This window comes from Taurulus bubalis (genome assembly GCF_910589615.1).
Source record: "Taurulus bubalis genome assembly, chromosome: 10".
Classification (NCBI taxonomy): Eukaryota; Metazoa; Chordata; class Actinopteri; order Perciformes; family Cottidae; genus Taurulus; species Taurulus bubalis.
This window is the reverse complement of record NC_136598.1, coordinates 10310421-10327416: the sequence shown is the minus strand read 5'-3', so window position 1 is coordinate 10327416 and position 16996 is coordinate 10310421. Positions and strand designations below refer to the sequence as shown.

General features: G+C 42.3%; 1 protein-coding gene across 1 annotated transcript in view; it reads right to left on the bottom strand.

Annotated features, from left to right (window-relative positions):
- The window catches only part of gab2 (GRB2-associated binding protein 2), a gene marked incomplete at both ends in the record, with an annotated part of 30568 nt that overhangs the window by 11601 nt on the left and 1971 nt on the right, over positions 1-16996 (bottom strand). The window contains one exon of the mRNA XM_079224858.1: positions 4486-4786. Within this exon, the coding sequence (XP_079080984.1) occupies positions 4486-4786 (301 nt within the window). The remainder of the gene's footprint in view (positions 1-4485; positions 4787-16996) is intronic.

The window sequence follows — 16996 nt, the reverse complement described above, 5'->3', positions numbered from 1 at the left end:
AGAATTAAACGGCCAGTTCAACCGTATGTCAACATATTTTCTGCTTGGATCTTGTATTCAGCATGCAGGTAGTTTTAATTTTAGATATCCATCTCTTAGCACAGTGCAGGGGGAGGATGGAATTGAATTGCATTTGTGCTGCTCAAAGCTTTTAAAAATGAGATTTCAAAAACTCAACATTCATTTTTCTTTCCGGAAACAATGTCCCGGTCACTTTAGGTATTCGACAGACCTCACAGGAACTACTTCTACTGAAAAGATTATCCCTATGCAAACTATATTCATGTAATCTGGAGTAACAGGGGAACTTCTGCAAAGACATGCTGCTGTTAAAATGGTCTGCATTATTTTCTTACTGTTTTGAGCAAAACCAACAGGCAATATCTTAAAATATAAATAGCACAAAAATATCTCCATGGCCACCACCAGGATTCCTTTAGCCTTTTCTTTTTTTTCCCCCATTGTAATTGGGGTGACTTACTCTTTAAATTACTCATATTGTTTTATTAAAACCTTTCAGAAATAAAGTAATTGCAAAATAAATGATCAAAGTAGAATTGTAGGACCTTGAATGATGAAAATGACCAACCCATCAGCACAAACATCTTATATAATGTGCCCCAAAATAAATATCAAATGGGCACTGTGTGTGTGTGTGTGTGTCTGTGAGAGACAGAGAGAGAGAGAGACAGAGAGAGAGAGAGAGAGAGAGAGAATATGTGGAGGAATTGTGTGTGAGAGAGATACAGACAAAAAAGAGAGATCTAACCAAAGACAGAAAGAGAGACAAAGTTGTGCAACAATGAGCTGCAGTCATGTGCTGCCCTTAGCCAACCTTCCTCACAGTCCCAAGAGGCAGCTCACTATTGGCAGCAGAGGCCAACTCTGACTGACAAAAGGTAAGTTCAGATCAAAGTGCCGATACAACAGATGCAGCCAGAGTCTCAACAAAATCCTCTGAGAAACCCAAACACTTCTACACTGCTTCAGAGTATTGTGTAGCTAAGCCTGTTAGATCTCTTCCACAATCATCTGAGACGTCCGATTGGCCCTAGCTGTATTGGAGCAAACAATATCACAGAATGTACACTATGTAACATTATGGCTGCAGAATACAATCAATATGCAGTACAGACCCAGGCTGATGTGTTCTGGTTAACACCTTCTGCCTCTGTATGAAAACAAACATGGCATCTGCGTAACTTTGCATTTGTGCTTCTTCCGTTCGTCTGTCGGCTTGTTTACTTTCCATAAGAGGAACTAACATCTCCGATTCATTTGTATTCTTCCAACATGGTTTGTTTACCTTTCAGAGAGGGAATTCCCAGCCCGTTAGGTGACACACTGGTTCTGATCTGCAGCTGCCTGCCAGGAGGAAAAGTCACCTAAAGGAAATTAGTAAAGGAAATACCTTTACTAATAAAAGATGTTTAAGTTATCCTCTGTTAGCTCCAATTACCATCCGCCCGTCTAAGTCACTTCATCAATCTCTCATCACAAAAGCCACAAGTACATGTTTCTGCATCCATTGATAAAAGCTCAGCATGTTAAGCAACAGTTAATGTGTTGGCGGTGTGAAACCGAGGCACTATATGCTCACATGCTGCAGGAGGAATACTGATGCAGGTGGGGTGTGCCCTCCTCTCACATACTCCATGTCTCTTTGAGGTGAAATGACTGGTGGCTTTGGCAAGAGCATACAAGAGTTCATACAAGGCTCCAGTTCCCGTCGGAAAATGGCTTTCTCACATCAAGGTAAATCAGCGAAAAATACAGCGTTCACTTAAAGTTTTAGGTGGGCCTTTCTTTTAGGCGTCTAAAATATGTTTTTGCTGCTGCCTCCGTCCTCAGTACATTGCTTTGTGTAGTATTGCAGTGCGGGGACTAATGTCTGCTTCTCCAAACTGGGCGCGTGCAGACTGTTCTCTACTTTACGTAATACAGTGACTGTGGACCAGATCCTCATACAACCCCACTTCAAAAGGCCCGAGCTATCCCTTTAAGACAGCGGTAGTGACGCAACAGGGAATCAGTAGTAAATCGAGCAGTTTTGCCCTTGAGGAGCAGATACATGAAAGAATAACATCGACGTTTCCACTTTTTCCAGGATGTTTAGTTCACAATTTAAGGAAATGGAAAGCTAATACTCGCGGTACTTAAGGATTTAATATATATTAAGTGGGATAAGAACAAGGGAAGCTTATGTCTCATAAGAGTTGCATAACATTTCCCACGCCTGTCCAGAGCATTGAAACATTTTAAGGTGTTAGTTTTGGTTTGTAATGCTTGTCACAATCAGTCAGGGTTTCTATAACAAACACAGCCCTCTGGCGTGAATAATGCTGAGAATTAGGATTTTGCTCGGAGCAAGAAGCTAGCACAAAGCTAGCACTAATTTCTAATTTTCCACCAACCAAAATAGAGTATGGAAAATACATTTGGAGCACAGAGATCTAATAGTTTTTTAATAAAAGTTCCTCAGAAACAGCAACCGCATATTTCGGTGAAAACAGAATTGCATGACCAAAAAAAGCCTGGACGTGATGTTTACACGACAGAGACTGCAACCACTGGCGCAGCTGTCATGACAGACACCGTCTCACTCCCCCAACCCAGTCTCCCAGCCACACCCTGCTGGCTGCAGTTGAGACAGTTTGAGATTCATAACAGGGCCTTGCTAATTACCGAACTTGGACCAGGGGGAGCCCCTCCTGATGCGAGCATTATTACACAGATGTTTTTTATTCCACACCTGGAAATATCGCATGTTACAGATGATCAACCATGTGCACGAGGATTAACGTCCACCAGCTGCCAGATGGCGGGAAAACAACATCATGAGTGCAATCTGGAAGGGTTGAGCGAAGAATATGAAAGGAGTGTGTGTGTGTGTGTGTGTGTGTTTGTGTGTGTGTGTGTGTGTGTGTTTTCCAAACTCTCCATAGTGACATTATTGACTTATCTTACAATATATATTCCCATCACCTCGATAATTTGTTGCTGTTTACATGCACGTTTGTTTACATGGATAATGTCACCATCACAGTGCCAGAATAAACAGCAGGGGTTTCCCTGCCATTATAAGCCCCTGCACATACATTGTAAACTTTTGCTCACATTTATATATTGTTTTGGTGGCATGGGTTTATTTATTTAAGATATTTTAATACAGTTCCGATATTCTAATTCCAATGTGAATTTTCGGAAATAATTAAAAAGGGAATTTCTCTTTGGAAGGGTGCACTTGCATTACTATGCTATTATATTATCATTACATCAGCGGCATAAACTGATCTCAAAATGACAATAATATCGGAAAAGTGAGTTCACACTTAAGACCTCACTCCTGCTGATTAAAAGGAGAACAGTTAAGAGATGTTTGCATCACCATCTTTAGTTTGGACTCATCAGCTCGTATATTGGTTTTTTAATGGCCAGAGATCAGAGCAGAGTGCATTTAAGGCCAATCTTTGGACGGATTGCAGTTTTACAAAAGAACATTGCTGCATAACAATGTTATCATTAGCATGTCTTGTCTGATAAGCGCTTTAATCCAACATGCTTTATGTGACACGAGCCAGATGTGGCAACAACATGACACTGAACCGGCTGCTATCTTTGAAAATGGCCCATACTAAGAGTTTCCATCATCCTGTACACAACAGATCGGACCCCTTCTTTAACAAAACAAACGAAGAGAAAAATCAATAACACTCTCAGACACTGTGTCCATTTATTTGGCAGGGATGTTCCTATTCTACCCTCTCAAATAGCAAAGATGGAAAGAACACAATTGCCAATGATATCATGTGACTGGACTTCTGCTGCTGATTTCTTTTGTGAACACTAAGATGCAATCTGTTCCAAATAACATGAGAACGCACAGAGGGAGCCTGATAAACGAGAGGTTATTGTATTTGGTTTTCTGCTGCTTATATTCTTGAGACAACCAAACACAGTATATTTAATCCGTAAAGATACAGTATATGCATATTATACGGTTCAGTTTGTTCCAATTCTTTGGTCAATAAAATGTCAAGAAATTGTTAAAAATTCCCTAAAACATAACGCAAGGTGTGTTTCCTCCCAAACCGTAGTTTTTCCAACTTATGACGTAAAACAAGGATAATTATTCATAATTAAAAGCCAGCAAGTGTTTGGTAAGTTTTGATAGATAAATTACTTGAAAAATGTATCAATAACCAAATGATATCGCTCATGTTCTGTTAATCAACAAATTCATTAATTGACTAACCATACTGGAAGCATGAATATGTGCTGTACCAACTAACTGTTTGAGATAGTAGCAGAAGACCAAAAGATGTCAGAGCAAACCTGAAAAATTGAACTGAACGTTAAAATGTTTTAATGAGTTTTTAAACAACAAAACCATTAAACTTGGTAGAGGTAAAAGCGGAGATGGTGGAGAGATAAACAACACAGTGGCAGAGGATTGAACAACAAAGACAGGTCAGGGTTTCCTACCGTGGTTGTCGTCCGACTGGTTGAACCCACACAGCTGGCAGATGGAGCGGACCCACTTGTTCATCTCCTCCTCCGTCTCGGCTACGAGATAAAAAGTGCGGTCTGAGGTCTTGATGTCAAACACAAAGCTGTCCTGGAACTCCTTCCGCTTGAAGGTCAGGCCGGCGTCCACCTGTTCGCAGCAGTGCAGGTCGATGACACGGATGGGTTTCTTGGAGTGGTCGTTCTTGTAGTACTCGAGGACATCGGGGTCACCGCTCATGCGGCCGCTGCGGAGTATGAACCAGCGTTTCTTCCACGCCTGGAAAAAAGATTAATAATAAAAAAAGGCATCAGAACATCCTCAGCACTCAGTGAGCCAGAAAGTCCAAATCATACATGTGTTGATGGGGAGAATTTCATTTATAGTGATACAAATCTGCATTTAAATGCTCAACAATTCTTCAGGTTTTACTCTCTCACTATATGCGATGCAGAATGTTGCCGTGGCAACACATGCTCAACAGCTGGACTCCAGGTATGATGCTAACTGTTGATCAAACAGACCTCAGAGAAACCTACGTCTGCTGCATTGAGCAGGTTACTGTGCTTTAGCACACATGCGGTTGTGTGTGGTTGTCTGTGTGCGTTGGAGGCTGTGCGAGGGGGGGCAGCAGGTGTTTACTCCCCCCAACGTATTTCCTGTGTTGATATCCGTCCGTGAGCTAGAAGAGAGAAGCACAACTCCTCCATGAAAACTTCATCACAAGACTGCGGGCTCCTCCCACGCGAAGTGCACGGTGAATGACACCGCTTCGCTCCAATCAAACTACATCTGCGTGTGAGCGTGTCACTGGCCCCGGAGGAGTCTTCTACGAGTGTAAATAAACACCCCTAGTCACAACCACATGAAAAGGCAGCAGAAGCACACGCTCCAGTTAAAAAAAACTACGATGCAATGTGTTGACTTTCACACCAACAACACCGCTGTTGTATTTGTCATCTGGAAGAGCATGAAGGAAGAACAGTGGCCTCCATATGTTTTTCCCAGTGACTGTCTTAAAGGGCCTCTGTGTTCTCTGTGCTCGGAGACAAAAGAGGAAGATAGACCAGGAAGGGAAAGAGGGAGTAAAGGGGGGAGGGGGGGCGGGGGGTGTTGGACATCTGCCAGTGATGCATTTCCGCCAGGCAATGTCTCTCACATGCAGGCTGCTGACACACAGGATCCTGCAGGCCCCCTCTCTCTCCATCAACACAGGCGCTGCTGCAAGGCTAACTGCCCCCCATCACACACACAAAACACACACAGGGCAGAGAAATGGATAGCATTGCATTTCTCTTGTGTCGTTTATAAGGTGCTGCTCCTTTCTATGGAAATATGGGTGCAACCTTGCTTCATATGCCATTACCTCTGAGAGGCAGTTCAGGGTATAAAATTAATGACGGCTGAATTAGCTGCTCCGGCATCAGCACTCCTGGTGCTGTGCATGCTGTCTGTCACACTGTTGTGGGCTCACTAGGACAAGCACTGTCTGGGACACATGGAACAGAACCATCTTTAATAATGTTACACCTGCCTGTGCTTTTGCATAAAGCTGTAATGTGCTTTCTGCTCAGTGGTCATCGCTTTGGTGTCTCTGCATAAGTCGAATTAATTAAAGAGGGTTCAGTGCCATGAGATGACACTTTTGTTCTTTATCACTGCGAATGCTAACGATAGGGATGCTTCTAAATTCCTGCCTCTAAAAAAAAAAAATGTATTTAAGTCATATGCAGGTTTTTGGCACCAATTGTCTTTACTTCTTTAATTATATATATATATATATATATATATATATATATATATTTTTTTTTTAAATGGGGCTGCAACTAATGACTGAAATTTCAAGGTGGTGTCTTCATATTTTTTGTTAGGTCCAACGAATAGTTAAAAAACAAAAAGGTATTCAATTTACAATTTTCAACACTTTACATTATAATCTCCAGAACATTATTGCGTTAAGTAATACAAACAACAGTAGTAAATGATAATAAATTGTGAGAAATGGGGATGCAATGACTCGCAGATTATATTTTGAGACGAGATCCATCCTTCCTCACACAAAACATTACTGAAGTGTAATTTTGACATGTTAGCAGTTCTCTTCGCGGCCACACATTTTCTTTCTCTCTCTCTTTTTCCACAGGATGTGCAGATTGTGATCTTATCTTCCATGTGTAGCTGAAGTACTGCTGAGGTATTGGGCTATAAGACTTTTTCATTTCATTTTCTGTCAGCCTGATACACTGATAAAAGCTGGAGGCAGTATGGCCTTAATGGTGTTGGTGGGAGTCGTGCTCTGTGTGCATCTTACCACAAGAAGTTTAATCAGCACTATCTGATGAGTTGTGCAATTGTATTAGCTAATTTCTCACGATGAGGTTGTTGGGAATGTTTACAATGCAGATTATACTGGTAATGGGTGGGAGGAAACAAGATTCCAAAGAAGTCAACAGTGAAACTCCTCAATTGACCTTCTAAATGATTTAATTGGAGTGTGAAGTTTCTTATTTTACGTAATAAAATACAGTCCAGCGTTCACGCTGTTCTAAAGGAACACTGCACACATTTTTTTTCTCCTCCAGGTCCACAACGCTCTTTGGTTCACTTCCATTACAGCACACATCCCATTTAAATATTATTGCCTTTTCTGGAAAGAGAGAGCATCACTTAATTGAGACCTGGAGCGCTGCCCAGTTCCAAGAGGTCAGGGCGACCCAGCTGGGTTATTCCTGGCATCTTTCAGCTGCGGCCAGCGTATTAACCCAGGACAGCCACAGCTCTGGACCACAAGGGAAGACGACTCATTTAGGAGGCCTTGTCATACTAAAAATAGAGGAAGTATTTTCCATAGGAAAAGTAGCTGCTGCCTAAATCAAGAACAAATTAATTTACAGCTTGGTCTGAATGAGAGGGGTGAACAATGTTTCCCTTTGTCAAACTATCTGCCAAGCTCCTCACAGAAATATTGCATGCAAAATGAGAGACAATGTTTCAAGCACATTCAGTTTCAAATCAGCCTTTTCACACACAACTGGCAGTGCAGCTTTTCCTCCCTCTCTATCTCTCTCTCTGTCTCTCTCTCTCACACAGACTATTTCAGATTCAAGCAAACTTCCCTGGTGAAGTAAATCATGGGGGAGGACACAACAAAATGAGCTAACCCACCCACCGCCTGTCCTACAGAGCATGTCTAAGCCCATCGATCACTGTCTAAGCGCTGGGAAGTGAGGGCTGAAGCTGTAAAACTAGGCTGAACTCTCCCAGCTCTCCAACCCCCCATAGCTTTGGTTTAAGCTCATCACTGTTCTGGGGAGAGAAGAAGAGACCCACTGCCCTTGTTAACAAGTGGACTGGACAGTGGACCACTGAGAGAGTTGTGAGCTACCCGATCACACCCTAAATGAACATGCTGTCATATATTATTGTATGAGCAATAAACCCCAAACAACACGTAACATGCTGAAGCTCACATTTGTTCATCATGTTCTGCTGCAGAAGAGATCAAAGGCAAACAAAGGTCAAATTAAAAAAAAGACACGTTCACGACGAGTCACAAAACAAACATTCTACTGTAAATTAGGAAAACTTAACCTAATACACTTAAGTTTGAAAAATCCAGCTATGTGTATTGTCAGGGCCTCAACTCTAGACTGTAAAAACTAAATTAAATAAATTCGCTGCCAGCGCTTGAAGCTCTCCAAGAAGAAGAGCAGCCATCCGTATCTGTGAACGCACAGCGTAAAGTCCCCACCATCTCATTCAATCATCCCACGAAGGCTTGATCTCACCTTGTTCCACCATGGTCTCATTTGTCCCACGCTGATGGCAGGCAGCTACAGATACAAAGAGAATACAGTGGAGCACAACGGTGAACAGCGTCTGCATCTATTTCAGAAGACTGGGGAAGGAAAAACCTTTAATAACAAAACAATCTTTTGAGCAAAGTTCGCTTCTAAAAATAGGATCAAAACTGGTTTGTCTTGCCAATTCCTTTTGTCTCTTTGCATGTTGATAAGTGGACATGTTTTGTTCTATTTTTGGCAGCCTGCTAAACAATGACACTGTGCGAAAACAAACAGTCGTACAAAGGGGACGCAATCGTCTGGTATGTGTTGATAGTTCTCCGGGGCTTTACACCACAATTTTAGGAGATAAATACACAGTGACGGCTGATAAGTCACGCAGCGATCGATTGCTGTATTTGCGCATATCTAAAAAAATAAATAAAAGCCCAGTCTTGCGTCTTTGAACACAACTAAGTGTGCTGTCCTGGTAACACTGACTAATGAAGTCGGAGATGCTCGTGGCCTGAAACAATTATCCAAGGTGTGCCTTTTACGGCAACAGAGCAAAACATTGTGTGTGGCTAGTAGCCGGCTGTGTCAACAGGGCAGGCCGATAAGCATCAGTCCGCATGTTTTTAAATGTGCATGAGCAAACATCCAAGCCAAACACGTATGTCGTCCGACTTGCGGGCTAGAATGGTCTTGTTTACCTTTTAAAGAGGAGAGGAGGAGACAGCAGCTAGTTGTTTTGGACTCCTCTGCTTTACCTGCTGCACACACACACACACACACACACACACACACACACACGCACACACACACAGACCGAAGGCCTCGGGCAAAGTGTCTAGATGTGCCCTGCTCTCACACGCATGCACACACATGCACACACATGCACACACACTTACAACACCGTGATGAGACAACATGAAAATGCACCGGTGCTGGGCCATTACTGCTTAATTATAGTAAAAGGTGAAGTAAGAGGGATCCCATCAGTGTTCTCAGAGGTCCCACTGGTGGGCTTCTGAGGGATGGGACAAGACAGTTAAGAGGGGGAGGAAAAGTGGTTTGGGGGAGGGTAGGGGAGGGGCCAGGGGGGGTTCTTTGGTATCTAATTGCAGCCAATAAGGACTCCCAGCAGCCCAAATTCGGTATGAACTTTCACATAATCTGGAAGCTCTATAAATAATCTTTGTATTTCATTTAGGGAAACCTGTTTTACGGCTGTTTGTGTTTATTGACAATATTGCACATTTGAATAGCCATACGTTTGGCTTCTTTTGTAAAATTAAAAAGGGTTGTCTGGGGAAAAAAAACATTAATATCCCGAAAGCAGTGTTGTAGTCAGGACCACTTCAACAGAGTCATGGCCAAGACCAGAGTGTGTGGAGACCGAGACGAGACCAAGACTTTAAAGGGGTTGGGCCAAGACCACACCAGTGTGTGGAGACCAAGACCAAGACTTTAAAGGGGTTGGGCCAAGACCACACCAGTGTGTGGAGACCGAGACCAAGACTTTAAAGGGGTTGGGCCAAGACCACACCAGTGTGTGTCTCACACTGCATGACACACTTCAGATAAAATGTGCAATATTCAAAACAGAGGCACTCCTGAAATTGATCCCATTGCTTCATTAACTGGAAGTGTATCATGAGACATGTCGTGATAAAATAATGAAGAGGCGTTGCAGAGGGGAGGGTTAGGGTTATTTTATGTGGCAACGTTCCATTGTTTTCTATGAACAATCACTTTAATGATGTTTCTCAACTGAATCAGACACACGGGGAATTTGGTTTTAGTTTGGGTCTTGAAATAAAATCCTGACTTTTCTTATTCTAAGACCTTGGACTGGGACAAATAACTTCCACTCCTAAAGCACCTTGTTTTAAAAGCTTATATACAAAACTTTGTTATGAATGATCCTGGTCTACATATAAGCAGCGTTTCAGTCATCATCCTGATGGTTACTGGCTCTAAGTAAGGACAGGAGACAGAGCCCTCCTACAAGAATCCCCTGTAATGCATTCATAGCACATCTATTATATGTGGGTGCTGTTTCCTTGCTTCTCAAAGTTAAAGAAGAACAAAAGAGGAATATTTAGCACATCGATGACTTCATATCTTGTCCCTTCTGCTGACTGAATAAGGCTAGAATTTCATAATTCCAGAAAAAAACCTCAAAACAAAAGAACAGCAGCGAGGACCACTTTGCAACGCATGAATTAAAAAGGTGGGACTGCTATAATGGCCATTATTGTGCGAGCGAATGGCTGAACACTTGTGATGCTGGTTAATGTGGTGAGAGGGGACAAAGCTGGACGGGCTGCAGCAGACAATGACGACAGAGCCCCGATTATGTGGTCCTAATCAATAGCGGGTCACACGTCAGCCCACATTCCAGGAACAGATGGGAGTTTCCGCATGTGAGGGAGTGCAACCCAGTTACATTTGAAGAATATAGCCTGGCCATTCACATAGCACAAAAAAAACCTTTCAGATTCTAAGTTTCTCGACAAAGAAATGAAAAAAAACCTGAAAAGCAGAACATGAAAGATGCTCTGTTATTCCACCCCTCACGTAAGAAGCACTAAAAACATTAGTTAGGTAAATACAGAAAATAGCACTATGTGACATCAGTTTATGTAACAGCTTAAATAAACCTGAGGGAGCACGAGGACGCTCCTTGGAAGTCCTACAGTTTACACAGGGCTCCCCATCTCGGCTCGGAGCAAAAGATGTTAAGCAGACAGCTGTCCCGGACAAAGTTTAAAACAGACGTTTCTGGAGCTCTTCCAATAAATTCACAAACAAAACAGGAGTCCAACAGCGTGCCTACAATGTTGGCCATTTTGCTTTTATCAGCAGCTCCGGCCCATTATCTGTCTCGAGTGGTGAAGACATCCAGATGCTGCCGGATCGGACGTGGCCCTGTCCCATCCGTGTGCCCGAAGTAAACACGAAAAAGATGTATCACAGAACCGCTGAGAGAATAAAACTACAGGCGTTTAAAGTCCAACAGATGCATTAGAGCGCCGTTAAATCAAACTGCTCAGGTTTCCCGATAGTCAAAACACTGACCTTGGAAGGCTGGCAGCTGCAAGACATAACACATGCAGATGAGACCCAAACAGGCTCATAAATTCGTATGTGTTAATAAAGAAGGTGAGAGGTTAGCGGGCCAAGGCGGACAGGGAAGGAACGTTTAATTCCTGCTGTTATCCTTAATCCTAAATGCTGCACAATTGCTAAATTGATATTTTCCTTTTGAGCAAGGCATCAGTTCAAACCTGTTCAGTGCCTTTACAGTAGGGCCTTATGTCGTTCAGCTTTCGTGACATTATGGGAAACGCACACTTTCCGCATACAATGTCATCATATGGCTGTGATGGAAAGCTCCATCCCACATTCGGCACCCAAAGTGCTTATTCACTCTCCTCACAGGAGCAATGATCTGCAAAATCTGCGGCACATCCCGTGAAAAACAACCTCTCAAAAGCTCTTGGTAGATATAATCAGCCTCAATTTGCAGTTGAACACTTCCATCATTAGGGAAAATGAGTAATCTCTCGATGTGTCTCCGTATCAGCAAAAGGCTGGGCTTATTTAGCGGGAGCCCGCCCTGACAGTTTGACTAACGGGGAGCATTATCTTTAATCAGAACTCTTTGTGTTACTTCCGCTGCCCCTGCCATCTGCTGCGGCTCATACGCGGCTGTGTGCGGAGGGTGCGCCGCGAGCATCTCCTGGTCTCTCTGGCTGCTCTGCAGCGAGGTGGCTGTAGATGCACGACGTCGGATGAAACCCAGTCTCTTCAGGAGCACAGAGTAGAAACATTTACACGCAAGAGGAACGTCCGACCTCAGCTTTTCACTTCATATTTGAGTCTTTAAAACACGGGGGTGTCGGTATTTTTTTTTTCAACACTTAAACAGATCACTTTGTAAATCATCATTAAAAAGGCAGAATTCATAGATATTTTAGTCGTGATAAATCCTCAGTTCAGCTAAGTACCTCCTCTCTTGTTAGCACACATAGCAAAAAAACACAATATTCACCCGGTGCCGTGGTGTGTCTTTGTCTCCACAAATACTCTCCAAGTGATATGAAATTTTTTTTATTGATTTAAGGTTATTTTAATGTTAAACATGACGAAAGAATGTCTGAATAACAATAAAATAGCCCAATAGACAGAATGAGCATATATTGAGCTGAGCTGACCATTTATCATGAGTGAAACAATCACATCGATGTGCTGTGATGATTATTGGTGAAATGCATTGAGAGAATAACATTGTGCGTAATGTGACCTGAAAACCTTCGACACACATGTCAGTGATCTAAATGGCTTATCACATCGTCCTATTTTTTGACTGTGTATTTGTGCAGTGGCTACATTACTTATTGTGTATTCTTATCTGAGCTTCAGTTGTAGGACATTTCAGTTCCTACAACTGAACTGCAATGACTCATCACTGTCTGGAGAAAGAATAATCCCTAAACTAAACTACATCGATATTAGAGGCACGCGGACCTTAAACCTTAAAGGAGATAACTGATCCAAATAATATTCATATGACAGAGATGCAATTCACTTTCATCAGCTTTTTCCACTTCATCACCGTTTCCTGACTCAAATTAATCATCACTGCTATACAGAAAAAACATCTGCGGGCTTGTAGTTTTTTTGTCGAATATTACTATTTGCACCACAACCTCACTTACTTTCACATTTCCAGCGCCTACCAACTATCGCCTGAAGGCAAGCGTTTCACATGAAACAGAAAGATAACACATCCCAACACTCATCATTTTAGCATATTTACAGCTGCTTGTGTTAAAATCATATTCCAGGAGGCCTCTGGTCCTACTGAACCCATGGCTGGTAAAAATCAACTCCCACTTCACGTAGGAACAACGTGTCCAAGGGTTATGAGCACCTTCACACAGTAGGGTCATTTTTAAAGTTCATAAAACACGTTTTATGGGTATGCACACTATAACATTTTTGGCCGATATCCTAAATTGCATGATCTTTAGACCAATGCCATTTCATTGCAATTCTACTGAGTGTGTTGTGTTTTCCGTGAGAGGAGGATATGTTAATAATCTGGTCAAACATCTTTTTTACATAATTTATTTCCTGTCAATTTCCCTGGATTATTCAGACTGTCGCTCTAATCTCAGAGAATGTGTCGGAATATGTATTTTATAGCTGCAACATACTGTTAAAATAGATTATTTACACAGGAAATCACTCCATAACAACTCTACTTCCTTGTTCTGAGTGGCATCACAACCCCGATGTGGAAAAGGATTAATATATATATATATATATATATATATATATATATATATATATATATATATATATATATATATATATATATATATATATATATATATATATACATACACACACACACATTACACAATATATGGCAAAGCAAGACAATATTCAAGTTTGATCAAAATCCTACTTCACAAACAACATTAACATGTTGCCAGGAAGAAAATAGCCGCCATCTAAGGTTCCGCCTGCCGGAACTTGTGTATAAATATCATCATATCATCATATCATCATTACATCTACAAATAAGATGTGCGGAGGGGAAAACACAGACCACTTCCTTTTCCAACATGATTCACATTGATAGCTATTGTGGCATTTGCATGGAAGATAAGTGTTGCAGTAATCCGCATTGTTGCATTCACAAATTAAAAGCATGCTATTTGAATAAACACCAGCGTACTGTAGATGCTTGGTGCATCTACAGTACGCTGAAGCAGCTCAAACAGAGTTTCTCAGAAAGGCTGTTTTGACTGCAAAGCAGGGCGCCGGTCAAGAAGAGCAAGTGTGCTGCAAGTCAACCGTCCCTGGGTAAATATATGCTCAAAAAAGAAATAGCTGTCAACTGCCTTTGTTTTTCATTGGCCACACACTGCAACACCAAAGCAAGCATCTTGCACTGAAATTAAAATTTTCAAAAATAAACTGCTTTTGCTTTTAGTAACATTGTTTTTTGTAAGGGTTAGGAATGGGGTCTATGTCCCTCTATGCTGCAGTGCTGAGTGGTTGGCCCATTTCAACTGACTGACATCACAACTGTAAAGCCTATTTGCTCCAGAAGGTCAATCTAATGACAGTCATATGACATGTAAGCTACCGGCACGCACACAAGCTGGTAGCATGATCCCTGTATGAGTTTGTGTTTGGATACAATGAACAGTGCAGACGTTAGATTTCTATTTCAGTAGAAACACCTGACAGTAGTACAATCTAATGGTACCCTTAGGTGTGTTAGGGTTTTAAGCACCATTAAATAAAACCATCACCGCCGTGATAGTGTACTTTCTGAGAGTGTAGCAAGTAAGTACAAACATTCTCACTGCTGGTGCAAATCATAAGACAAAAATCAATGGGATCTAATTCTTTTTCAGAACGGCAGTATTTTAAGCTCAGCTGATAGAGGTGATGGGGCCTCTGTCACAACACTTCCTGTAGGTACCATCCAAAGGAAGGCTGACATCTGCTAGTGGTGCATTAATTAGGTTTGGGGCAGAAAACACACAGGCTAAACCAGAGTTCATGGCAAAGGACAGGATATTATGACAAAGGTTCAAACAAGGCCTCCCGGGGATTTTCACAATGAATATGGAAACAAAAATGGATGCACTTGGTGGTTGGGGAAGAAGAAGTTGATAAAGTGTCATTTTGAGACAAATAGTTGTGAAGCATAAGAGGTTCTTTATACGGGATTCAGAGCATTAATAGAGCAGCAATGTAAAGATATAGTGGAGTAATGTCTCCCTCGGTGTGTGTTGTTATCCAAGCTTTACTTTGCTTTGTTGACATAGCCGTGTGTGCAATGCTTTTACTGCACTGGGCTGCTCTGCTCTGCTCTGGGCTGCTCTGGGCTCATACAGCGGTTTCCCCTCAGGTTAACACTGTAAAGCTCTGTCAGCACTTTTGCCGTCATTTGCTCCATTGGCGCTGTTAGCGCTGTTAGCACTGTTAGCACCGTTAGACGTTGACCGCCGTCACCATCTTGAGAGCCATATAAAAGGGAATAGAAATGCACCCAATCAAAAAATAAGGCACCTTTATTTCTTAAGGATGTCAATGAAGACTGTTAATGCACTGAAGCACTACCAAGCTGGTCTACATCAAATGTATCAACAACAGTTTTCTCAAAGAGATTAATAGTTACGCACAAGAAACACTTCAAAGTGTTTTAGGATTTGGAATGTTGGTTTCACAAAACAAGTGATTTTACATCAACTTTGCCTCTGGGACATTAATAACACATACTTTTCTCTATTTTCTGATGTTTTTTGTATGAAAGGATAATTGATTATTCAGTTTAAAAAGACGCTTTTTTCTAACATCAGTCAGGCACTAAATTAAGTTAAAATAATCAACAGATAAACCAATAAAGAAAATGATCAGAAGTTCCTTATCTCAATCACAAGAATCCCGTTAGGCTAATTTACCCCACAACCGTAAACTAATCTGACTTTAATACTGCAGTCACATAAAGCCACCCCAGTTTTGTAGCTTCTGGGGGAAAGATCCATTTGAGGGCCCACAGATAAAGTGGAACAAGGAAAATGTCTGTGTGAGCGCTTGGTGTCTGTCAAAGCAGGAACTGGGAGGCGTTCTCAGTTGACCTCTGAGGGCAAGGACTTCCCAAAGCCCCTCTGCAAAACAACAGCAGACCAGGCAGCTGACACTGGGACCCAGGCGGCTGCTGCTCTGCTGGGCCTGCCTTGAGAAATCCACCGGCTCTTCCCTCCAAGCTTTCTCTCCCTTTCGGATACCATCCACATGGGCAAGGCGGCGAAGCCCTTCAGAAACTGGCAGCGGGAGACAGCAGCTATCACCTCGCCGATATGATCTGTCTGGAATGTGGCAATGCTCTACTGTATGTGAACAGACACGTTTGTGATGTCAGATACAGCAACGGGCAGATAGGAAGGTTCAGCCAACAGCAGCTTGATCCCGACCTGGGAACAGGAATCAAACTGTTTACAGTATGACGCGTCGCGTGTATGATTCATATTGTGCCGGCGAATTCACATGATTCAGATGTGCATGAAAATTTCAGTCAACATTGGATATCCCGAAGGGGTAGGACTAAATATTTCCTTTGTTTATTACAAGTCTGGGATGAAGAACTATCTTCAACATGCATTTTCAGCAGTATATTGATTTGACAGGTGACAGCAGCTACACATAAAAGGTAGTTTGGGGGTTAATGTTGCAGACATGATGAAGCGTATTTGGGTGAGCGCTGGATCAGTTGTTTTCATGATCCTTCTGCTTATTCTGGACATTATTTAACAAAAACAATCAACATCCGGGGCCCTTCCCACCTGCCCTGAAAACACTGCCCACATTTGGAGCCCCTGACCAAGTGATTGATTCAACAGCGCTGAGACTCCACAGCGTTCCTTGTGGAGATGCAGCGTGAGTGAGAAGCAACTATGCACGCGTCACCGGCGCCGCCGTCACATGGTTTGAGGGGGGAACACAGAAAGTTTATGCTCGTCATGTGTTTGTGCAGCAGGGCGCTGTTGTATCAGTTTTAAACAATTAGCACACATCTAACCATGACTAGTCATGCTCGTTACTGAGCACAGACATGTCGTCTCCTGTCTCTTTCCCCCCAGTTGTATCCAGGCTTCAACTGCCACAAGTGCTT